At 43.4% G+C, this 26,590-nt stretch overlaps 1 protein-coding gene across 2 annotated transcripts in view; it reads left to right on the top strand.

The window, feature by feature from the left end:
- Window positions 1-26,590, top strand: part of CFAP47 (cilia and flagella associated protein 47) — a 647,660-nt gene that overhangs the window by 308,654 nt on the left and 312,416 nt on the right. For both annotated transcript variants that reach the window (XM_045022903.1, XM_045023700.1), the window contains one exon: window positions 26,260-26,456. In XM_045022903.1, the coding sequence (XP_044878838.1) occupies window positions 26,260-26,456 (197 nt within the window). The remainder of the gene's footprint in view (window positions 1-26,259; window positions 26,457-26,590) is intronic.

Consider the following 26,590-nt stretch of genomic DNA (forward strand, 5'->3'; position numbering starts at 1 on the left):
TTTTTTCAATCCTGCTAAACTCTTCATCTCAATTATGTCTTGTGGCTATGAGTTACACCGTCTAATTGTGCATTGTATAAAAAGTATATTATGGCACATGTCACCAGGTGGTGCTATAACATATCATTTCATGGTGCTTGCTCTTGGGAAGACATTCTTTGTACAGTTGAACCCGGTTATGTTGCCGGCCTAGGGGTTTGCCAAAAAGCGTCGAGATAACCGATGATCGAGATAAACGAAAACCAATATGGCGGCAATATATTAACATGTGCTTGAAATTTCTTTATGTACATGATGTGCGTTAATAAATGAGAATGTACATGCACGTGTTTTTGGAGGTTTTTTTACACAACAGCGTTGCCGCGATTTGTTTGATGAAGCGATCGGCATGCTATAAAAATGTACATACATGTTTGCTAACAACAAAAGGCATATGTGCACCAACTAACAGCAGAGATTTACCAGTATACAATACAAACCACCGTCGATTCTCGATACAAACCTTTATTATATTCTCCAACATTGCAAACACAAAGATCGCTCACAAAATCACAAAAAACGTGCGGGGTGTAGTTCGTTTTTACAAAAATCTAACCAGTGTCAAAATTAAATTCGCGAGTCATTTCACTCTGACACAGCTCTGAAAAGTATCGTACACGCGGTTACTATGGTTTCTTTACAAAGTCTAAAATGCTTTGTTGCTTTTTGCCTTTAACAGTCTGCTTGAAAACAAATGCTTCAATATTATTTATGCTGTCTAAAACAGTTTCATCTCCTACAAAAGAACCATACCGTCGAATTTTCTGTAGCATTTCTACCACCTCACCAGCTGAGGGAATTGGTTCCAAATCTTCGTCCGCATCTTCTTCATCTTCTTTGTCATTGCCGCATGCAGATGTGCTTGCCTGTGCTGACTGCACACTTGATACAATGTCTTCATCGGTGATCACGCCATCAGTAACAACGTCTTTGTCGATTTCTATGTAATCTCGGAATTCCTGGACAGTGATGGCTAACTCCTGTGCCTCCTCTTCCAAGATAGCATCTGTAAGGCTTGATTTTTCCCACCACTTCCGCGAGTTCTTCTGCGGCTGCACGGCACTGTGCCTGAAACTCATCATCGGAAATATCCTGAATGACGCAGTGCATCCAGCAGTTTGAGATTGTTTCCTTCTTCACGTCATTCCAGGCTGATCTCAGGAAGTTCATTGCATCTAGAAGGGAAGGGGTGTACTGTGCCTTCTTTTCATCATGGAGCAGGTATTGGCGCATCAACATTTTCCTGTAGTACACCTTAAGCACTTGGATTATCCCCTGGTCCATTGGTTGGAGCTTACTCGTTGTGTTAGGTGGGAGGTAAAAGATCTTAATGGCCTTGAGACCAGGAACATCCGGATGAGCTCTACAGTTGTCCACGATCAGTGCCACCTTCCTTTTCTCTGCTTGGAACTTCCTGTCCCACTTTTTCACCCATGCACTGAATAGATCTCCTGTGATCCAGGCACTTGGCTGGCCATCGTAATCACATTGGAGAACTTTGGTCTGCTTAAAGCATCTGGGATTCTTGGATTTTCCTATAACGTAGAGCGGGAGTTTTTGGCTTCCATCCATGTTAGCAGCAACTAGCACTGTAAGTCGGTCCTTCGACTTTTTTCCACCGTGACAAGCCTCCCCACAAAACGCCATAGTCTTGTCTGGAAGGCATTTCCAAAACACCCCAGTTTCATCAGCATTAAAAATGTTCCGAGTCTCATAGGTATCCAAAATTGTGCGCATTTGAGTCTTCAGCCATGAATCCACTTGTTCCTGTTGAACTGCAGCGCTCTCTCCACAAATTGCTTTGAAGACAATGTTGTGCCTCTTTTTGAAACGATCCAGCCACCCCTGACTTGCTTTAAAGTCAGGGTGTCCTAGCTTTGCAGCAAGGATGTCCGCCTTCTCCATCAGCAAGGGACCATTGACGGGAAGGTTTGTTGCTCGCGTATTTGTGAACCATTGAAACAGTGCATCGTCGACATCTTTGTGCTCAGCCACTCTAAGTTTTTTTCTTGCTGGATCAAAGACAGACTTCTCGTACATTTGCTTTATCACGTCGGCCTTCTTTTTCCATCCTGAAATGGTGTTTGCTGGAATGCCATGCTGACGACTAAGGTCTGCCAGTTTTGTTCCTTTTTCTAGCTGCAGTATGATTTCATACTTTTTCTCTATTGACTGATTGTCCAGTTTTCTCTTAACACCTCCAGACATTTTTAGAAGGGAAAAAATAAACAGAATAGCTACAGCATGTTATCCTTCAGACAAGATCAACAAGAGTGAGTGAACTGGCATGGGAGTGAACGACCATACGGACCGTGATCACGTGCTACTCAGCACATGCGCAGTGCTACTCAGCACATGCGCAGTGAACCAAGTACGATCATTTTTATTTATATACTAATATATAAGACGCACGATTGGTCATGGGGATCGAGATAACGGACGTTAAGTGGCAAATTTGGCCCTCTTTTGTGCTCGAGATATTAGGGTACGGCGACATAAAAGAACCGACATAACCGATGAGAAAATGCTAAGACAAAGAGAGAATTTGGCGGTTCCACTTCTAAAACGTCGACTTAATACGATTGGCAAGTTAACCGAGGTCGAGATAAATGGGTTCGACTGTAGTTAGTTTTTGATATGGACGGTTCAGAGGTGAGGGAGCTGTGCAAGCAGCAGGAGAATTTGCTTTATGCTTCTGATTAGAGAGAAGTAGTCAAGAGGCAGTTGCTTCCTGGGATCTGAGACTGCTGGAAGAAGGGATTGTCCTGCATGTGCTATTTGACTATCATGATTCAGGAGTGGTGTATGCATGTACAATTAAATAAAAGTAAGTTACACTTAGAGCAGGGATGGGCAAACTTTTTGGCCTGAGGGCCACATCTCAGAATAGAAATTGTATGGCGGGCCATGAATTCTCACAAAACTGAGGTTGGGGTGAGGACTCTGGTTCTGGGAGTGGGCTCTGGGGTGGGGCTGGGGATGAGGAGTTTGGTGTGTAGGAGGGTGCTCTGGGCGGGGACCAAGGGGTTTGGAGAGTGGGAGGCAGATCAGGGCTGGGGCATGAGGTGTAGGGAGGGATGCAGGTTCTGTATGGGGGTGCGGGCTCTGGGGTGGGGCTGGGGATGAGAGGTTTGGGGTGCAGGAGGGTGCTCCAGGCTGGGATCAAGGGGTTTGGAGAGTGGGAGGTGGATCAGGGCTGGGGCAGGGGGTTGGGGCACGGGGAGAGGCTAGGGTGCAGGATCTGAGCAGCTTTTACCTCAAGTGGCTCCCGGAAGCAGTGGCATGTCTCTTCTCTGGCTCCTACGTGGAGGCATGGCGAGCCGGATCTGCATGCTGCCCCATCCACAGGCACCGCCCCTGCAGCTTCCATTGGAGCATTGGAAGGAGCCATTGGAACATGTAGGAGCTGGAGCAGGGGCTATGCCACAGCTTCCGGGAGCCGTGTGGTGAGGCCCCGGACCCAGTGCCTGGCTGGCACGCCGGAGCGGGGCTGAGCTGCATGGTGCAGCCCCCAATCCAGCGCCCCAGCTGGAGCGCCGGAGCAGGGCAAGCCCCAGACCCCACTCCCCACCACTGATTTGGAGTATATCCATTGAAAATCCACCTTCAAGCAGCCAGACATCTGCTACCATGTGACATAGGAATGACACTGGTGTCATAATAAAGGGATAACAAGGATTCCTTTTAGTCAGATTTGAGGTTGCCACCTTTCAATTTCATTGAATGTTCCCTTGCACTTGTATCAAGACAGGGTGAATAGAATTTACCGATGGCCTTCTCTCTGCCATTCGTTATTTTCTATACTTATGTCATATCTCCGTTTATTAATGTCCTCCCTAGGGTAAATAATCCTAATCCTTTCAATCTCTCTTTGAGAAGTTTTCCATCCTGCTAATCATTCTCATCCCTTCCTCTGACAACCTTCTAATCCTGTAATATTAATTTTGAGGCAGGATGACCAGAACTGCACACAGTATTCCATATGAGGCTGTACCCTAGATTCACATAATAGCATTATAAAATTTTCTACATTTCCCCTCCTATTCCATATGCATTTTTAATATTTGGTTATTTGTTTTGATCACTTCCACACATTGAGCAGAGATCTGCACTGGGCTGCGCCTGTTGTTTTTATTTTATTTTTCTAAATTGATGCAGTTAATTTAGAACCCAGAAAGGTTTATGGATAGTTCAAATAATGCCTTCCAATGTGCACTACTTGGCAATTATCAACATATAATTTCATTTGCCATTGTGTTGCCCATCCACCTAGCTTAATTAGGCTGAGAGTGAGGGAGGTACAGGAAAGGTCTGGAGGAGAGGCCTTTGTGAAGCAGACTCTTGAGGTGTAGCTTAAGCTTTGGACCAAAACAATAATCTTGACAGTGACCCAAAGCTTCCATCTGGCCTTCTGCTTGCAGCAGTCTTACTATGTAGGGAGAGGATTTCAGGTGAACTCACAACACGTATGAAGAGGGTAGAGAGCTTGGAAAACATGAATTTCACCATTGAAACTATATTGCCAAATAGATACAATGTCACGACTGGGGGGGGCAGTTAAACCTAATGGTCAGAGCAGGAGTCAGGTGTCAGGCCTAGTCGGGTACCAGAGGATCAGAGTTCAAGACAGGCCAGAGGGCAAACCAGGGGCCAGGTGTCAGGAAGCAAGCAGGGTCAGAAGCCAGAGTCTGGGATCTCTCATGCACACAGCGTCTGAAGCAAGACAGGCAAGCAGTCTGTATTGTTGCTCAGCCAACTTCCTGTCATGGCTTCCTGGCTTACATACCAGTGCCAGTCAATCAGTGGGCTGTGAGGAGTTGCTACGCGGGTCCTGCTTGGCAGTACTTCCTTCTGGGCCCAGCCTCACAGAGCCCTCCCCTAGGAGCCCAGCCTAAGCCTTCTATGATGATATGGAGGTGTCAGCGACCCAGGACCCCCATGGTCTCAGTTCTAGCCCTGCAGGTTCTTACATACAAGTCTGTTCCAGATACAGCAGGGGTGTTGAGCATTGCAGCTGGAGCAATAGCTTCAATGTAATTTACCTGCCAGAAGCCTTCTTTAGAAATTGGCTGTCAGATGTGCTTATACATCCATTTGAAGACTAGCCAGGGAATGATGGATCCTCCTGACTCTGAGACAACTGCCAGGAAAGAGCTGTAAAGAAAAATAGTTCTACAAATGCACAGTTCCAAAGGCAAAAGAGTCTGGAGATAGTTCAGGGGCAGGAGAGATTGGAAGTTGAAAGAGGTCTGGGAACTGCACTAACATGGACCATTTGGTCCAGCTTCAAGTAGAAAGAAAAGAAAATGTGAAGACAAAGCATCTGAAAGAAATAATCATGAAATATGTATTGTTGTGATTAGCCACATGGAAGGTATTTCAGGGTGCATAAGATCAGATCACACTTTCAGGAAGCTGGGAGAAGTTATTGCATTCATCTGTCATCTAGGAGAGGAGAAACCAACCTGGTGATCAGCCAGATGGCTAACACAACCAGGAGGTATAAAGGTTGAAAGAAGCTGCTATTTAAGCTATTTGCTATATGCTATTTAAGCATAAGATCTCTCTCTGTTTACATACTATTTGTTGTCAAGTTAAAAGTAAGTGTTTGTGTTTGCAGTAATGAGAAACATCTGGAGGTGAATTAGAAAAGTTACAAATGACTTTGTTCAGAGAGATTAATGTAGGTGATATGCAAAGAAATAGTCTAGGAGAGAGAACTTCAGAAATCCACCCCCACAACTCTGACAAAGACACAATATTACCAGTATTTTATCCACATAACAAAATGTCATTGTCTGGCCAGTGATCCTAAGCAGGTCACAGTTGCTTAGCAACTTCTCAGACGTGACTTTTACAGTTTAACCACCTGTGGATGCACATACATCAAAGTTTTAAAATGTTAATTATGTGACATTACTAACCTGTGTTAAACTGCTTTGGAAAAAATATATTAAGTCAAGAAAGATGTTATTTTTCTGTTTTTTATTTGTTGCTGAGAAAAGGGATGGACAAGAACCTGCCTTGGAGAGATGTATGGGGGAAGGAGGAGTTAGTACCACAAAACCCCAAAAATGTATTTGTAGAGAAGTCAATCTCTTGGACATCTGGAAAAATGGTTTTAAGTATGTACTTGAAGGAAGAGAAATAGAGGAAGTAGTTCTCTCACAACACGTCTCATTCCCAGCTTCCGGCAAACAGAGGCTAGGGACACCATCCCTAGGAAAAAGAAATACTTGTTATTTACAGGTTCAAGCAAACTAGCATATACACACAAATGAGTTACCATCTATGATTCCTAAAGACAGAGGTGTAGTTTTCTGTCAATCTAAAATGTCTTTCAGGGCGGACCCCGGGATAGCCCCTCAGGATCGCTGCCTTAGTTTATTGTCTCTGGCCCTGTGAGAATTCAAACAGCAAAGAGATGAAAAATTTTCTTGTGACCTGTTTTATTTTCTACATTTGGCCTTTCAGTGTTTGAGATGGACTCCTTTACACATAGCATTTCCAAGATGTGATAAGGCCATTCACTAATCCTTTGTATTATGATTTTCCCTAATGGCCGTTTAATCTTGATAGATGTCTTTAATGGGGGGTGGCGGAGGGAGGAGAGTGGGAAAGATGATTCCCTACCTGGGTTCACAAGTTTACAGCAAACATTTTTAAAGTTACAAAGCAAAATTTACATATTCCTTATAGCATGGAATACAGACATTACAAGTGAGATTAATGCAATTTAAAAAGCATTTCACAGAGTCTAAACATTAAATACATTCTTATCAGACTAATACCTGTTTTGAATAAATCTAACATATAGGTAAGCTGGCTTGGTTTCCAGCTATGAGCTTGTCAGTTCTTAGCTAATGCCTTCAACCTTGGCCAGAGCTGGCACTTGGTGTACCACTGTCACAGTTAGTAGAGTAATTGTCATCATAAATAGAGCTCTTGCCTGAAAGGAGATCATCTTTTTGTCCCAGCGGAGGGAGCAAAAGATTATTTTAGCAACTGTTGTAATATTTGTCTATATCCTTCTCCCTCACGTATTGTGTTTTGGCTGTCTTTAAGGATGGTGGGGAGGGAAAAAAAAGGGGCAGAGAAAACAACATGGAAATAACAAAATGAGTTCATATTGCCATTCTAATCACAATGCTTGTGGGTTTATATCATTTCCCCACTCTTCACTGGTTTTTGCGTTTTCGTATTTTAAGGTCTTCTGGTAGGGACAGTCTTTCTTACTGTGTTTGTACAATGCCTAGCCTAATAGGATCCTGATCCTGATTTGGAAGGTACCCTAATGCTCAGGGCTGGCTCCAGGGGTTTTGCTGCCCCAAGCAGCCGGAAAAAAAAAAAGAAAAAAAAAGCCGCGATCGCGATCTGCGGCAATTCAGTGGGAGGTCCTTCGCTCCGAGCAGGAGTGAGGGACCCGCCGCCGAATACTTGAAAGTGCCACCCTGCTCCAGAGTGGCCGCCCCAAGCACCTGCTTGATAAGCTGGTGCCTGGAGCCGGCCCTGCTAACGCTATCCCTAATAATAAATAAGATAATAAATAGAGGAGGACATTGTCTTTGGTCTTGTTTGTAATCTAAACTGGCCATGTGGTCACTTAATGTTTGTATTATGGTAGCTTCCAGAGGCCCCAAAAAGTATTCACATTGAAATTTGAAGTACATGGGATCACAGTTTTACATTGAATCCAAAAAGAAGGACTCAGTTTTACAACTGATCCAAAAAGCAATATCTTCAACAGCAACACGCTGCCCTCAACATCATACTGGGGTGTTGGTTCTTTGTTAACTTAAAGAAATGTGTTACTGCAATGGGGTGGCACTCACTTCTTGTGAGTGCCCCTCTGGGTCAAGTGTGTGTGTGCCTGCAGTTTTTCCTCAATTTCTTGGCTCCTGATGGTCTAGTCCACCCCATCAGAGTTACCTACTGAATTGCCAAGCCTAAAATATCAGCCTTGTCAGAATATTTTTTAAGTACTGTAATAGACTAAAATTTTAGTTAGAAATACAAGACATTTTTATTGTTTCATTGCCATAGTTTGCAATAAAATACAGAACAACCAGCCAAACAAGAATTAAATTTTAAATCATGATTTGGCAGTATTAAAAAGGATGCTACATCATGCCATACATTTATCACTTAGGGTAGAAAATACTTCATAATTTTTAAAAATTCTTTTACCCTCACCACATCAGTCAGTTATGTTAAGTAGAAACTATTTTTATCTACAGCATTCTGTTACACAAGTTTTATATATTTTAATAACACTTTCAAATAATTGTATTTTTGACTGAATAGATATGTATATGTTTTAAAATATGCATTCGTATTTTTTCAAGAACTGGGATCAGCCTTATCTTTTTGTTTTGTTTTGTTTTGGTATGCCTTCTAAATGTTGTCTCACATTGTTGCACACTGTTGGGTTTAATCAGAACAATCTTTTATTTCAAAGTAATTTCCTGGGTCTTTAAATCTATTTTTCAGTACACTGTTGTCAGTGATCCTGTTGGTTTCCTGGTAATGTTCCATGGCCTAAGTGCTGTATATGTGCTCTAACATTTTGTTGTTTTCCTTTTTTAAAAAAAACTTTCTTGTAGATGATAAACCAGCAACTTCCGCATGTTTATCACCTTTTACTTACTCTTAAGAGCTCCACTTACTGTATACACGGACCCCTGCTAGAATGCAGGGTTTTGGATTCATGCACGGTCCCGCATTAACACGGGGACTGCATTACCATGGATTCCAACGAAGGTAATTAAATTTGGGATCCATGCGTGGTCCCACGCTATAACCAAATTCGTGCTACAAAGACGCATGTTGTAGCGAGGGTCTGCTGTACATTCTGAGATTGCAAATTAATTCTCATGTCTCTTTATCACATTAGGTACCCATCACAAGTGAGCTTTATGATTACTTAATTTCCATTACTATACTCATAATTGAGCTACATTTTACTGCCTTACTTATCCAGAATATTGGACAACAGAGGTAATTAAGAAGTGCTTGGTTAGGGCTCTTTCACATCTCTCCTGTCAAATAAAGCTTTATTGAAAGCGTGAGTCTACTTTGAAAAGTGACTCTCTGAAAATATTATAGGTCACTGTCTTTAGGTCTTAATTTGTATGTCAAATGTGTTCAGTTAATAAGTAAAAAGATATTAACTGCCAGCCTTGCAAACTCAACATAGAATGTAAAATTCAAGGTTGGTTCTTTCTTTCTTGTGTATTAACATCAATAAGAATGGCATCAGTGTTATTTACTCCTCATAACACTAGAACTAGGGGTCACCCAATAAAATCAGTAGGCAGCAGATTTAAAACAAACAAAAGGAAGTATTTCTTCACACAACGCACAGTCAACCTGTGGAACTCTTTGCCAGAGGATGTTGTGAGAACCAAGACTATAACAGGGTTCAAAAAGAACTAGATAAGTTCATGGAGGATAGGTCCATCAATGGCTATTAGCCAAGATGGGCAGGGATGGAGTCCCTAGCCTCTATTTGCCAGAATCCGGGAATGGCTGATGGGATGGATCACTTGATGATTACTTGTTCATTCCCTTTGAAGCACCTGGCATTGGCCACTGTCAGAAGTCAGGATACTGGGGCTAGACAGACCTTTGGTCTGATCCTGTATGGCCGTTTTTATGTTCTTATCAAGAAAACGACACTTCGGCCCTTTATTCAGAATCCAGAGTACAGGTCTGTAGCTGAGTGTCTCTAGGAGAAGCTCACACACCTTGACAGCATGCTGCCTGTTAGGTATTCACACCCAGAACACATCAGGGTAGGCAGTTAAGGTTTCAGGCCTGCTTCCCCAGGGAGGACTTTAAGGCACAGGCCTTAGCATGAGTGGTTCAGATTGGCGATCTAGGTTCTTGTTGACCTACTTTGGCACTGAAACTATTGGCCACTAAATGAGTGAAACCTTTACATTATCTTTTGCTTTGGCCCTGCCACTGGCACCATCCTGTGGGAGAGACTCTGACACCAGGACATTGATGCTGGTAACTCAGTTGGCACTGGTGATGTCCACTTCTCATTATAGGTCACCTTTGGCACCATGTGCTCTGAGTCTTCAGCTTCCTTTGGTTCAGGCTTGGAAAGCTGACAAGAACATCTTACATTCTGTGGTCTCAATGGACACTGTATAATCAAGGTGACTTCTCTCTCACAAATGGCAAAGCACAGGGATCCTTGAAGAACAAAAAGACAATTACTGGTGATTGTTCTAATTTGAAAGTCACCTTTGTGCATTCACACTTCCTGCCCACCCTTCCCTCTACCTCAGTGTTCTTATCCCTCTGTTTTGTGTTTTGTGACTTCAGTTCCAAGAAATGCCAGTCCTTCATGGGTGAATGTACAGAGGCCCATCTCTCAAAGGCCAGCAGTTACCATTAAGGAACCTTTAGGGTTTTTTGTTTTTTTAAACCAAATATGGCATTGTTGACACCAAGACAAGGCAGTGGGGATGCACTGAAACTGACAGTGTCACCTGGGCAATGAGGTAAACAGATGTAACTAACTGGAATTTAGTAAACAATTCTGTTGATGATATACACAAGAAGGAATTGAGTTTGACGTATATTCCTAGCAATATTGGTCTTGCAGGGCAGATGCAAAAAGCAGTAAAAACTTATCTTGGCTGCTGTCGTAAATAGATTCAACTCCACGTGTCATAAATAGATCCACTGAGTGGGAAGTTGCTATTTTTAGAGTTACTTTCAGGGTAGAATCACCATTTAAAACTTGAATTATTAGCCACATTGTATAGACATTATATTTTTGTATCTTTTTAATATAATCAGAATATTGCTTTTAATTGGAAATATAATTTTCATGGTCTATTTGTGATACATTTGTATGTGTGCAGTCCTGATTCTTTCAAATATCTCTTATGCAGAAGAAGATTTCCTGCTTTGCGGGGTAAATTCCATTCTCTAGCACTGAGTTCCTATAAAAAGGATATTATTTTCCTACAGGTCAGTAGGATTTGTAAAGGGCCAAGACTGAATTAATTATTTTAGCTAATTTTAAGAGTGCACCTGTAAGCTATAGTTTACCTTCAGTATACTGCTGTTCATCTCTAGCAATACAATGTTAATTATGGAGTGGGGGGGAATAGAATTACTATCTGGCATTTAAAAACAATTTAAAATCTGTTATTTATCTTTCAGGCAATGAAGGACTCACTCGGTATTATAGGTACAATCAATAAATATCAAATGGAGGATTTCTAGATCAATTATGCAAAGCAGAAATGTTGCAGCAGAGCTGCGAGGTTTTAGGATTCACATATTATTTGTTAAAACTCTATTTTTATATTTTCTTGAGATTACAGAACATTTTTGCAATTTTTAAGCTTTTACTTAAAACTGTACTTTAAAGAAAATTGTGCCAGACTAAACTCTGGTATGGCTGAGTGTGATGGAGTGGACTAGGCTCTGAGGCCCCTGCTGGAGGCCTTATGGCCCTGCCACACCCTGCCCCAGAAAAGGGCAGTAGAGAGGTCTTCCAAGTTGCCTAGAGCAGCTGTGTGGGAAGTATCATAGAATATCAGGGTTGGAAGGGACCTCAGGAGGCCATCTAGTCCAACCCCCTGCTCAAAGCAGGACCAATTCCCAACTAAATCATCCCAGCCAGGGCTTTGTCAAGCCTGACCTTAAAAACCTCTAAGGAAGGAGATTACACCACCTCCCTAGGTAACCCATTCCAGTGCTTCACCACCCTCCTAGTGAAAAAGTTTTTCCTAATATCCAACCTAAACCTCCCCCACTGCAACTTGAGACCATTACTCCTTGTTCTCTCATCAGGTACCACTGAGAACAGTCTAGATCCATCCTCTTTGGAACCCCCTTTCAGGTAGTTGAAAGCAGCTATCATATCCTCCCTCATTCTTCTATTCTGCAGACTAAACAATCCCAGTTCCCTCAGCCTCTCCTCATAAGTCATGTGCTCCAGCCCCCTAATCATATTTGTTGCTCTCCGCTGGACTCTTTCCAATTTTTCCACATCTTTCTTGTAGTGTGGGGCCCAAAACTGGACACAGTACTCCAGATGAGGCCTCACCAATGTCGAATAGAGGGGAATGATCACATCCCTCGATCTGCTGGCAATGCCCCTACTTATACAGCCCAAAATGCCATTAGCCTTCTTGGCAACAAGGGCACACTGTTGACTCATATCCAGCTTCTCGTCCACTGTAACCCCTAGGACCTTTTCTGCAGATCTGCTTCCTAGCCATTCGGTCCCTAGTCTGTAACAGTGCCTGGGATTCTTCTGTCCTAAGTGCAGGACTCTGCACTTGTCCTTGTTGAACCTCATCAGGTTTTTTTTGGTCCAGTCGTCTAATTTGTCTAGGTCCCTCTGCATCCTATCCCTACCCTCCAGCGTATCTACCACTCCTCCCAGTTTAGTGTCATCTGCAAACTTGCTGAGAGTGCAGTCCACGCCATCCTCCAGATCATTAATGAAGATATTGAACAAAACTGTTCCCAGGACCGACCCTTGGGGCACTCCGCTTGAAACCGGCTGCCAACTAGACATGGAGCCGTTGATCACTACCTGTTGAGCCCGACGATCTAGCCAGCTTTCTATCCACCTTATAGTCCAATCATCCAGCCCATACTTCTTTAACTTGCTGGCAAGAATACTGTGGGAGACCGTATCAAAAGCTTTGCTAAAGTCAAGGAATAACACATCCACTGCTTTCCCCCAGTTATCTCATCATAGAAGGCAATTAGGTTAGTCAGGCATGACTTGCCCTTGGTGAATCCATGCTGACTGTTCCTGATCACTTTCCTCTCCTCTAAGTGCTTCAGAATTGATTCCTTGAGGACCTGCTCCATGATTTTTCCAGGGACTGAGGTGAGGCTGACTGGCCCGTAGTTCCCCAGATCCTCCTTCTTCCCTTTTTTAAAGATGGGCATTACATTAGCCTTTTTCCAGTCATCCGGGACTTCCATGAGTTTTCAAAGGTAATGGCCAATGACTCTGCAATCACATCAGCCAACTCCTTTAGTATCCTCGGATGCAGTGCCTCTGGCCCCATGGACTTGTGCTCGTCCAGTTTTTCAAAATAGTCCTGAACCACTTCTTTCTCCACAGAGGGCTGGTCACCTCCTCCCCATGCTGTGCTGTCCAGTGCAGTAGTCTGGGAGCTAAGCTTGTTCGTGAAGACAGAGGTGCAAAAAGCATTGAGTACATTAGCTTTTTCCACATCCTCTGTCACGGGGTTGCCTCCCTCATTCAGTAAGGGGCCCACACTTTCCTTGACATTCTTCTTGTTGCTAACATACCTGAAGAAAACCTTCTTGTTACTCTTAACATCTCTTGCTAGCTGCAACTCCAAGTGTGATTTGGCCTTCCTGATTTCACTCCTGCATGCCTGAGCAATATTTTTATACTCCTCCCTGGTCATTTGTCTAATCTTCCACATCTTGTAAGCTTCTTTTTTGTGTTTAAGATCAGCAAGGATTTCACTGTTAAGCCAACCTGGTGAATCAGGGCCTAGCAGGTCAGTATAAGAAGAGCTGCAGGGCCAAAGCAAGTTCAGTTCCTTGCTAGAGCTGGAGGAGAGTGGATGGTGCACCAGGCTGGCTGCTGGTACCCCACAAGGACAAGGCCCTGAGCTAAGAGTGAAGAATATGTGGGAGCCACGTGGAAGTGGCCCAGGGAATTAGAGCAGCAGCGCAACTTAAATAAAGGGGCACAGCGACAGCTGCTATCTACAAGGTCCCTGGGCTGGGACCCGGAGTAGTGGGCAGGCCCAGGTCCCCTCCAATCCCCCCATTAGTTGTTGGGGGAAGTGGCCTGGACTTTGAGGCATCCGAGAAGGGGGCTGAACTGTAGTGGTCCAGCTGAAGAGCTGGGACGAGAGAGGCCCTGAGAGGGCGAAGGAGCCCTGGGGGACTGCTCTATTCCGGAGCAGGGACAAACTGACAGAGGGTTTGTGATTTGGCCGGAGGGCTGAGTCAGCGAAGACCACCACAAATAGGTAGAGAGAGAGTGCAGGCCAGGGGTGCATCTGGCCAGGGGGTGCTCACGAGAGGTAAGTGCAACCCCCTTACCGGGAGCAACATCCTATAGTTAACCAAAAATATTTAACCAAAGCCTTCCTCTTCATCCTCTCTGCCCTATTTTTTAGGAGTTCTGTTGAAAACAAGTTAGATCCAAATATCAGATTAGGTCTTACAGATCAATCTATTAGGCAAAAACCCCCTAACAAATTATTGAGGCATTTCTAAGTATAAGTCACATAACAGAACTTCAGCTAAAAGGAACAGGAGGAGGTAAAGGGGAATCTAGGTAGGGACATCTCGGAGAATCTGGGTTTCCTGCAGTCAGCTGTTGAGGACCAAGTCTGAAGGGCCCAAGATTTATTGTGTGACCTTATCTCACTTCTTTCCCCAAACTCCTACACTATGTAAATGAGACTCAGGTCGGGGTGGGTCAGAGAATAAATTGTGGCTGAAATGATCTGATTTTGAGGTGCCTTTTTTGGATGCCCAGCTTTTGACTCAATTTGGGCATAATTTTCAGAGATGTAGAGCACCAATAACTTCAGTGCAAGTTAGTGGGAACTATTTTTGCTCTGCACCTCTGCAAAGCAAAAGGTGGCCACACACAATTATGAGGTATCTTCAGCCAATGAAGATGTTTCTAGTGGCATCCCCCAGTAATCGATTTTTGGCCCAGTGTTATTAAATATCTTCATCAGTGGTCTAAATGAAAATATAAAACATTGCTGGTGAATTTTGAAGTTGACAAAAATTAACGAAGTAATAAGTATGGGTCAGTTCTACGGCGTAACTTGGATTGCTTGGTCTGTTGGGATCTCTTGAACAATATGCATTTTAATATAGCTAGTGCAAGATCGTATCTCTAGGATCAAAGAATATAGATCATACTTACAGATGGGGGTCTGTATTTTGTAAAGCAATATCTCTGAAGGGAACTTAATGGTCATGGTGAATAACCAGCTGATATAGCTTGAAGTATGATGTGGTAGCTAAGAAAGAAAAATTCAATCCTTGGATGTATAAATGGGAATATTGAGTAGAAATAAGGAGGTGATATTACCACTGTAAATGGCATTACTGAAACCATTACTGGAACACTATGTTCAGTTCTGTTGTCCACACTTCAAAAAGGAGGTTGATGAAAAGAGTTACAAGAATGATTTGAGGTCTGACAAATCTGCCTTGTAGTGAGAGACTAAAGAAAGAGAGAACATGGAAACAAGTAGAAACTCTGTAATCCTGTGCAGAGATTTATTATAATAGAATTTAAAAAAACACAGTGAAGTTGAGGTGAAGTCAGTGCATAATTTAAAAAGAAAGACTAGAATGAGTAATTTGCATGGGTAGAAAAAAGAACATAACTTGTCTGTTAGATGGAAATTGGTGTCCGTACATCTGGTGGGGCAGCCTAATCTTGCCTAGGATTACCGAAAACTCAAAGCTGCTATTCTAGTTCACTAGGGAAATCTGACGCCCCCTTTTCCCCAAATAAAATAAAATCTGCTTGTTTCTGAGAGGAGAATCGTTAGTTCAGAGACCAATTTGTGCAGTAGCCTAGATACTACAGAACCTATGCTAGTGCTGTCTGAAACCTGAATACTAAATGAGTCCTCAGAATGCAGAACTAATAGTATTTGGGCAATCACTAAGGTATTCCTTCAGATGGAAGGAATGGGGTCTGTAGGCACTGGAACGTGGCACTGGTAGTGGCTTTGAGCAATTGAAATAGAAATGCGTACAAAAGCTTTATAGATAGAGATGGATACATTTTGATATTTGATGGATCACAGGTACTTTAGCTTACTAAACAAATGCTTCACAGAGCATGTTTTTATTCCATTTTGGTCCAAACTCTCTTGAACACAGTCACTTACCTTCAAAGAACTTGAACTTGCACTCTTAGCACAGACAAAAGCCTTTTGCATTCCATGGAATAGGTGCCAACATTTTAAGTACAGGGTCACATGTGAAATAAGCAAGGATAGCAACGGGGTAAGGTTAGATACTGTTTGGTAGTTTCTATATAATAAGACTCTGAGAATATCATTTGGTATGTCACACTGAAGCCTACAATGTCTGAGTCAATATAAAGTGATGGAAACAGCTACAAGCATGATTGAGAGCTCTTTTTATTCAGAATATCACCAGGTTGAGTCATCACTGGGATTTGTAGTCTGTTACCATCCAGTTTTTAAGTTCTCAGCCATTTTGACTTTACCAATTACACCTTGTGGTATACAGCTACAGTAAGGCATGTATCTGTGTCACACCGAGTCCAAGACCATTGTGACATCAGAGGTAACTCAGCCAATGATCACCCTTACAATACAGATAATGTGGATTTCACATCCACCATTTCATTGAGTCTATGGGAGAGAGCACAGATGGTGGATTACTTGGTCCAGCTGCCACCTTCACAAATCAGCACAATTCTCCTAGCACAACCTCTCCTGACACTAATCAACACAACTATCCCCACAACATGACCAGCCAGGGGCAGTGGAGTGCTACTTAAAGTGGATGGATCATAGATTTGCTCCCCTTTTTCTGCCTGACCTTCGGCTTTCCCTCCAGGGCGCAACCCCTCCCCCCCACAGCCTGCCCCATGATCCCCTAAACCCACTCCCTCCAAATTTGAGTGTTTGGGGTTTATTGTGTGCACTGGTCACATAGTCCACAGAGCTTGGGGCAGGGGAGCGCCCAGGCCGTGGCTGGATAACCTTTTGGCTGGGAACCTGAGTGGTGTTGGGATCTGGTACACTAGGGTTTCAATGCCACTCACTCAGATTTGGCCCTGTCATCTCTCCATGCAGCCAGGCCAAATCTGAGTGCATAACATTGAAACCTGACACATGGGTTTTCAGTGCCACCCAGGTTTGGCCTGGCCAAAAAGTGGTGAGGCTATGGTCCAGGTGTCCCTCTTGGCTCTGTGGCCTCTGACCAGCGCACACAGTAACTGCAAAGACACATAGCCCATCACCACAGCATGCTGCCCTCATTCATCACCTTCACAAATCAATGCAAATCTCCCAGTGCTACCCCATGTAATAGGGCAGTCTGTCCCTTTAAGAACTAGGTGGGCTGGAGAGCAGCTGGTCCTGTGCTGGAGGGAAGCCCAGCAGGCAGGTACTGGGAATCAACTGATCCAGCTGAACAGCTGGTAATAACTGGGTCTGACTCCCAGCTGGAGTATATAAATGAGCGCACCAGTTCCATGAGGAATACGCTCTCCTGTGGCTGCAGCAGAGAGCTGCGAGAGGGCAAGCAGGCCCCATAGACACCAATAGGCTGGGGAAGGTCCAGCCCCCATATCTGCCAGAGGGCCCCGCAGTCTCGGTTAAGAACAGGACTATAGGCTTGGTGGTGGTGGTGGTGGTTTCATATTTCCCCTTGTGTGTGTTTTAAAGAATAAACTGAGCTCTGGGGAAAAGAATACAAATGGAACCAGACATGGAATTTTTATCCCAGGCTGGTGATTAGGTCCACCAGCCTACAATCCCTACACCCAAATCAACACAACCACCACACACAACACAATCAGTATGTGCAATAACCCCCAAAACACAATAGCCCCGCACTATAGCACACATCTCATTTGCTACCTGCCCAGTGGTGGACTAGCTTACCTAAGTCAAATGTGCTCCAAGTCCTCTGCACTTCTAGTCACGCATCTATCGGATTGAATGTTTTGTCTCTTTGTCTAGCATCTTTTATAAAATTGGAAATAAAAGCCCAACTAGGCAAATGGAATAAAAAGCATTTTACATTTTGAACTACAGAGGAATAATATGTTTTGTTTTGAACGATTTCAGCATTAAAATTGTCCAGCAGGAGATGGAAGTGCATATGTGCACTGAAATATAGTGCACTGAAAAATTGTTCTTAAAATGAAAGGCATTGTATTACATCTTGATACCTAATTTAGGTGCTGTATCAAAAACTAATAAAAGAGTTCTATAGCTTCTCCTGACAAGATTTAACAATATAGGCTGCCTGCTGTTATATTTTTAAAGAATGTCCAATAAAAGAGGTTTGATTTTTTTATTTTTCCAATGAATGGATTAAAAAGTCTTCTGTAGAAATACTGTGAAAAGTATTTGGTGTTATCACCTCTCTTCTGAGAAATGTTTTTTTACAGTTAATATACTCAGTTTTCTCTGTCTTTGTGTAAAAATCTTAAACTGATGCTAAAACAGTTGTTAGGTTTTATTTTTGTGTGTGTTCAGAGAACACTTCTGTTCCTCAGTCATAAGTTCCAAAGCTGTGGAAGATGAAGAAAACTGTGACCTTGTTTACTATAGAAATTACTAGCTGGCATTTGTCTAGTCTTTTGGCATTGTCTGCTTTTAAGCTATCATCACTAGCATTACATTCATTTGTTTCAATGCAATAAATGATAGACTCAACACTTTTATTTGGTACCATCAGTGCTGATATCTACTCAAGTGTTTACTGCATTCTTTAGTATTAGTTCTGAGCTCTTTTCCTTGATCTGATTATTCTAAGAGCCTCTAATAAGAACATTGGTGACACATTTGGAGGACTTTATTTTCTGTATTAATTCTCTACTCTTCCTTCTTAAATTTCATGGGCCTTGTGTCAACCCCCTGGTTTCTCTTGTCACTCTACTAGGACCAGTAACTCGAGAACCCACTTTTTCACTTTGTTGTGAAGTTCTAACTCTGTGCACATATTTTCAAAGTATTATTAACTTCTACCCACCAATATCAAATACGTAGTTTGTGAGATTACCACTCCAATATCACTTTCTCCAATCCACAGCTCTTTCCTTGGCAGATTCATTTTTTTCTCATTTCCTAAAAGTGGAAATCTGTGTTGGATGACTTATGAAAGAGAAAATCAGTTTATTCATGTGTAAGTGGAGAAATCCCAGTTAGTCTCTTGGATATATTGGGAATGCTACCCACTTATTTTCAAATTTCTTTGTAGGCAGAATTAGAAATACTGAATAGAAAGGTAATTTTAGGGAGAACCATTGCAGTATGCTATCTCAGTGCTGTAGCTCCTGGCTTCCATTTGAATTTATAATACCTAAGTGGCTCTTGAGTTTCTGAGGTATGGTGCTCACACACCACAAATATGGATGTTGTGGAAAAGGCTAATTTGAAAAGCTCCAATTACAAGTTAGTAACACAGTTATCATCTGAACAGTTTCAGTACCAGTTAGAATTTAAAATCAGTTTAGATAAAGTATTTCCTTTCCAAAACATTTGTCAGAGCCCCAGACATGCTGCTTCTATGCTGAGCTGCCTGCCATTTTAGGGGGTACCCCTACAGCTACCCCACCCCTGTGCTTCCCTCCTCCCCCACCCCTCCCGGGCTACCTTGGCAGTTATCCCCCCATTTGTGTGACAAATTAATAAAGAATGCATGAATTTGAAACAACAGTGACTGTATTGCCTCTGCAAGTGGAGATCAAAGGGGGGCAGGGAGGGCGGTTGGCTTACAGGGAAGTAGAGTGAACCAAGGGGGCGGGTTTTCATCAAGGAGAAACAAACAGAACTTTCACACCGTAGCCTGGCCAGTCATGAAACTGGTTTTCAAAGCTTCTCTGATGCACAGCGCATCCTGCTGTGCTCTTCTAACTGCCCTGGTGTCTGGCTGTGCGTAATCAGCGGCCAGGCAATTTGCCTCAACCTCCCACCCCGCCATAAACATCTCCCCCTTACTCTCACAGATATTGTGAAGCACACAGCAAGCAGTAATAAGAATTGGAATATTGTTTTCGCTGAGGTCTAACCGAGTCAGTAAACTGCGCAAGCGAGCTTGTAAAAGTCCAAAGGCACATTTCTACCACCATTATGCACTTGCTCAGCCTATATTTGAACTGCTCTATTAAATCGATCTAATTTCATAGTGTAGACATACCCTTAGATAATAATGCTGATTTCCATGAAATTAGTTCTATGGCGTACCAGATTCAGCATGTCATGACACTGGCTGTACATCAAAAGAAGTGTCCAGAATGTTTTTATACTGTCAGTTTCAAAGGATTAAGAAGGGCATAGAACTAATGGATTGTGTTGCTCACTTCTTTCGCTTGTCCTAGAAATTGTAGAACAGAAGTTGTCTTACAGATTGGAACCATGCTAAAGCTCATACCCACTTCCCCATGGCTTTTGAGGGATTGTTCCAAAAATAAGTTTTTGCATGATGAAGCCATCTCATTTTTACCCTTCTCGCTTGAAAATAAGAGATCAAAAGTGCAAGAGACTTGAGACTTAATTCTGCTTCGTGCCAAAGGACTATACCTAACATCAGATTTTCAACAGAGCTGAATACAATTGTGACCAGAATTTCAAAAGGACTCAGCTCCGATTTAAGCACCTAAATGAAGTGGCCAACTTTTCGAAAGCTCTCAGCACCCAGCAGCTCCAATTGAAATGACAACTTCTGAAAATCTGACTGCTTTTTTAGGTTTATAAGTGTAAGCTGTTGGGTGTTGAGCTCTTGAAACTATGGCACTAATGTTCTTAAGATTATTTGAACCCACACTAGTAAGTTCATTACTATACTTGAGCACAACAACCATTTGCACCACAGTGTGCACTATGTAAGAGCTTATAGAATCCAGGACTGAAACCTCTCCCATTCTTCTCTCTCCCCGCTACCCCGAATCTGATGTCTATTTGGTCTCTTTTATTAAATGAATTGATGGTCTTCTAATTCCTAGTGGAGAGAGAACCACAGCACATTGATACAATTGTTTGTAGTACAGAAGGGATTGACTGAACCTGGAGACTACTACTGTTAGAGGTGATTCCTCTAGATCACAGTGTGGCATGGGTGTGGCAGCATAGAGAAGCTGTTATTGCTCCTGTTTGTCTATTCTATCCTTGTCATAGGACTAAGCAGAGATTATTCCAGCAACGTTTCATAAGTACTAAATTCAAATACTTTTTAAAACATCAGAATGGCCATACTGGGTCAGAGCAATGGTCCATCCTATCTTCCGATAGTGGCCAATTCCAGGTGCTTCAGAGGGAATGAACAGAACAAGTAATCATCAAGTGATCCATCCCCTGTCACCCATTCCCAGCTTCTGGCAAACAGAGGCTAGGGATGCCATCCACACCCATCCTGAGTAATAGCCATTGATGGACCTATCCTCCATGAACTTATCTAGTTCTTTTTTGAACCCTGTTATAGTCTTGGCCTTCACAACATCCTCTGGCAAAGAGTTCCACAGGTTGACTGTGTATTATATGACAAAATACTTCCTTTTGTTTGTTTTAAACCTTCTGCCTATTAATTTCATTTGATGATCCCCTAGTTCTTGTGTTATGAGGAGTAAATAACACTTCCTTATTTACTTTCTCCACACACTTTATCTCTACCCCCGAGGCCTAATACTTTGATAATGTTTAATAACTGTAAGCTAAATTTCCCGGTCTATTCTTTGTAAAGGTGTTGTCTTGGACCCCACAGAAAAAAAGACAGTACACTGGGAATGGGGGTTAATTAGGCTGGAACCTTACTAATGTAACACATTGGGGAAACTGTCCAACAATAACTCATCCAATGCAGGTCAACCTTTCTTCTGTAATCCATGCTACTTGGGGAATGGCTGTCGTCAGCTTCAACCCACAAACATTTAACCTGCTCTAGAATGAGCTGAATTCTGGGAAGGCCCTCCTTAACTTGAAGTTAAGTATAACCCCCTGATTCTATATGTTTTTAGAGTAATCTACAAATGGTTAAAAACTGAAGTGCCAGATGTTTTATTGTAACCCACTGAGCTCCTTGCTGGCTCCTGGAACAAAGTCTTGAATTCTCTTCACCTAAAATTGATACTCCCCGCCCCTTCTGCCAAATCAACATTGCTGTTAATCCTGGAGTGAAAGAAAGCCAGGTTTTTACCAACCCATGCCACAGCAATTGAACTTGACCAACAACTGCAGAATGTTGACAGCAGTATACACGCTGACTGGGTGTGGCTCAGCCGGAAGTCTGGCAAAGATTGACAAACTAAAGCCCTGGAAGTATGTCAGGAAGAATCCATACAAATTTAGAAGCCTTGCAATTTTTGCATTATTGTGAATATACCTTGTGCACAGTTGAAATTAGTAGAAATTCTGATGACCCTTTTCTATGACCCAACAGCTAACTCAGTGTATTAAACGATGTGCAATATAAGCTTTTCTGTCACAAGCAAGCCTAGAAAGAGGACTTCCCTTCAGTTTATGATAGTGTTCCACAATATACCAAGCAAGCAAATTACCAGTCCCTTAGCCTCATCCCCGGCCCCAGCCTCTGCGATCGGATCCCATCCCCACTCCCGGACACAGCTCTGCTACTGACTGGCCCCTGGCTCCTGGTCCTGACTGCAGGCCCCAGTGGCAACGCTGGCCGCATTTCCAATTGTGGTCCTGCTCCCGACCATGGCTCCTGAAGGGGTGCGGACCAGGTAATGGGGGGACATGGACAAAAAAGTGTGGGGATCATTGGTTTAGTGATTGGCTACTCATGCACCTTTATATTAAATTAACATTGAAAATGAAGAATTTTAATTAATAATTTGCTAGATTTTATCCTGACTAATATTGTTGTGCTTGAGTATCTTGTGAAACACTTGAGTGTCCTGACTAAAAATAACATAGGAAATATGGGCACAGGGCTTATGAAGGAAGGAATTTATCCCCAGTTGCTGTTGCAGCACATATCAATGGCACATGGGGGCTATAGAACCTTATGGAGGACTGTGATAAACTGCTCTCCCCACTGTGTAATAGAACTGAATCTGTTCTGGTTAGTCAGGAGTGGACTCTAAGTGACCATAGGGGTACAACAGGGGGAGCAGCATTTACCCCAATGATAAGCTTCTATAGTAAATATTTTAAAATTCCTCTTATTACTACAAAATATCTTGGAGTTTCCAATTAATACAAAATATACTACAGTATATTGACAATAACTGGACTATGTGAGGACAGACATTCCATCTTACCTTGAAGTACTGCAAGTACTTAAAATATATCACTAATGATTTAGATATGTACCGTATATTGGTTTGGATATCCTCTATGTATTCCCACAAATTGACTGATCAGATCGGGTTACAGTCAAATTTGCAGGAAATATATTTATGAATCAGGTATAAGGAAGGGAGTTTTATTACTTGCATAACTGACAAACCTGGGACATTTTTATGGAAGATAGCCATTGGGGATAATAACTTAGTGACAAAACAGAAAAAGGGTAATAATTCATAAATTAGCAGGTCATTAATCTTGTCTTTATGAGGGAACAAGCTAATTTATTTCAGAGAAGGTTGAACCTGAGGTGCAATTTATAATCTTTTTGATAGCCTAGTAATGTTGAAAGGCTCATAATGTAATGCTGTATTATTCATCCTTTGAACTTGAGCTATTTTTATGTAATAATGGAGGGTACAGACAAGAGAAGTATCAACTTTTTGGATCGCAGTAAAGCAACAGGGAAGTATTGGTTTGCAGTACAATTTTCAGAAATGTGAGAACTGAAAGAGAGCAGCATTGTAAATGAAGATTGATTGCATTTTTAAAACACAATAGTTGCCATTAAAATATCATTTGAAAATAATGTCACACATTGAGCCTGATTGCCTCCTTTCCACAAAATAACCCAGTGGAGGGGAGAGTGGAGGAGGAAAACATTGTAAGAATTCTTTTCCAAGCTCTTAGCTCAGGTAGGTAGGATGTGTCCTCCCTTGTGGAACAAACTGGGTGGTGGTGTCCTCAAACCCTGTGGATCTCAGTTCCAGCTGTATGAAAGTTCTGTGCTTCTGCACTGCTCTACATTCCATGTAGGTCTTTCTGCATTGGTAGCTACCCTTGAAAGTCCTCATGAAGTGGGGTTCTTCTGCATAAAGGGGAAACACAGAGAAGCTATTGTCGCTGCAGGCTGCATTCACTTTTTGCGAATTCCCTGAAGGACTTGTGGGGGGCTGCTCCTGGGAATAACCATACCTCTTTCTGCTCACAGCCACTATCTTGTCTCACATGTCTTCACCTCCTTTTCTGCACTGGGCCCTCTGCAGAGTTCATGGAGGTTGCTGACCCTTTGTCCTGGATCACTGAAAGGGAGATGTGTAGATCGCAGGGGGAGTGTTAGGGTCAATGGTATCTGCAATATTATAGTTATTTTCTATACTGAATTATGTCCTGACTGGCTTTAACCCTGATCTTAATAAGTTTATGGGGGGGATGATATGATGAAACTGCCTACAATGGCATGTAGCCGGTCTGTGACTGCTAGTAGTAAATATCTCAAAGGTCCGCTGATGGGACACTAGATGGGGAGGGCTCTGAGTTACTCCAGAGAATTCTTTCCCAGGTGTCTGGCTGGAGGGTCTTGCCCCCAAGCTTATGGTCTAACTGATCACCATATTTGGGATTGGGAAGGAATTTTCCCCTGGTTCAGATTGGCAGAGACCATAGGCGTGCGCAGCACATTTCATTAGAGTGTGCACTCAGGGAGTCCTACCCTAGCCCCGCCCCCGCCCTGCCCCCATCCACTCCCTCCTACTTCTCGCCACCTGATTGCCCCCTCAGAACCTCCAACCCCCCTGCTCCTTGTCCCCTGACTACCCCCTCCTGGGATCCCTGCCCCTAACTTCCCCCCAGGACCCCACCCCCTATCTAAGCCTCCCGGCTCCTTGTCCCCTGACTGCCCCCCTAGGACCCTATCCCTTACCTGTCCCCTGACTGCCCCAACCCTTATCCACACCCCCGCCCCCAGCCAGACCCCCAGGACTCCCATGCCTATCCAATTGCTCCCCGACCTCTGACAGGACCCCCAGAACTCCCGACCCATCCAACCCCCCCTTCTCCGTGCCTGCCCCAACCCCTCTCCATACCCCTGCCTCCTGACAGCCCCCCCCCAGAACTCCCGACTCATCCAATCCCCTCGAGCTCCTTGTCCCCTGACCACCCCCTCCAGAGACCCCCCACCCTAACTGCCCCCCAGGGCCCTCCTTGCTCTCTGTCCCCTGACTGCTCTGAGCCCTATCCACCCCCTGACAGACCCCGGCACTCTCATGCCCCATCCAACCCCCCCTGCTTCCATGCCCCCTCCAGAGACCCCCCCGGGATCCCATCCCCATCCAACCCACCCTTCTCCCTGTCCCCTGACTTCCCCCACCCCTTAGCCAACCCCCCTGGCCCCAGACCTGGACCCCTTACCATGAGGCTCCTAGCAGCATGTTCTGCTCCGCGCAGAGCCAGACATGCTGCCCCGCGGGAGCGTGCAGCCCCGCCCCCTCAGAATGCTGCACACACGGCGGCATGGCTCCAGGGGAGTGGGGAGTGTGTCTGCCTGCCCTCGGAGCCAAACACTGCCCTGCAGGAGCGTGCAGCCCCAGCCACCAGAGCACTGCGCGCACGGAGACAGGGCTCCAGGGGAGGGGAGAAGGCAGGGGAGGGGGTGGCAGCTTCCGGGCTTGGCCAGGCGCTCCGATCCGGGAGTGCGGACCCTGCGGCTTGCCGCGCCGGGAGAGTGGAGCCATTTTCCCACCCCTGCATTAGGGTGTGTCTGGGCACACCCCGTGCGCATGCCTATGGCAGAGACCATAGGGTTTTTTTTTGCCTTCCTCTGCAGCATGTGGCACGAGTCACTTGAAGGTTTAAACAAGTGTAAATAGTGGATTCTCCGTAACCTGAAGTTTTTAACCATGATTTGAGGAGTTCAGTAACTCAGCCAGAGGTGATGGGTCTATTATAGGAGTGGGTGGGCGAGGTTCTGTGGCCTGCAGTGTGTCAGATTAGATGATCATGATGGTCACTTCTGGCTTTAAAGTCTGAGTCTGTGTCAGATACCACTGCATGATAATTGTTGACCAATTTTTTAAGTCATAGTCACTGTGTATATGGTATCTGGAAAAAGATTCATACGCAACAAACTTCTCTACATGTAATTAGTAAATAAATCTTTTAATATATTTTCTCTATGCGGAACAAAATATTATACAAAATAATGTTATTTGGAAGTGTAAATATGTTCAAAAGTTTCTCTCTAGCAAAATTAATTTTGACTATGTATAAATGAAAAGACTTCTGTGATTCCAGAGTTACTTGTGTTATGTGTGTACTGCAGAAAGAATCTCTTGATACAGACTGCATATGTCTCTCCAGATGTTTGTGTGTTAAATATTTTTGGAACACTTCACATAATTATACTTTTTTTTTCTTTAAGATAAAGATACAGCCGTTGAACTCCCTATAAAGTTTACTCCACAATATCCTGGTCGCTATCCCTGCCAGATTCTGCTGCAATCTTTCTATGATATTCGGGTCTACTTGATTGAGTGTGTGGTGAATACAGACAGTGCTGAGGCTGAGCTTGAATTTGTAACACCAGCATATCAGGCCGTGATTCAGGACATACCAATAGTAAGTCCATTTTACAATTAGAAGGTTAAATTAAGATTCAGGATTACTGGATTCAGCATTTTAAATTAAAATTAACATCCATGCATCGTAGAAACCACAAAAGTACTGAAATACTGATTTTATCTTGTTTCCCA

Source organism: Mauremys mutica, chromosome 1 (assembly GCF_020497125.1).
Source record: "Mauremys mutica isolate MM-2020 ecotype Southern chromosome 1, ASM2049712v1, whole genome shotgun sequence".
Lineage (NCBI taxonomy): Eukaryota > Metazoa > Chordata > Testudines > Geoemydidae > Mauremys > Mauremys mutica.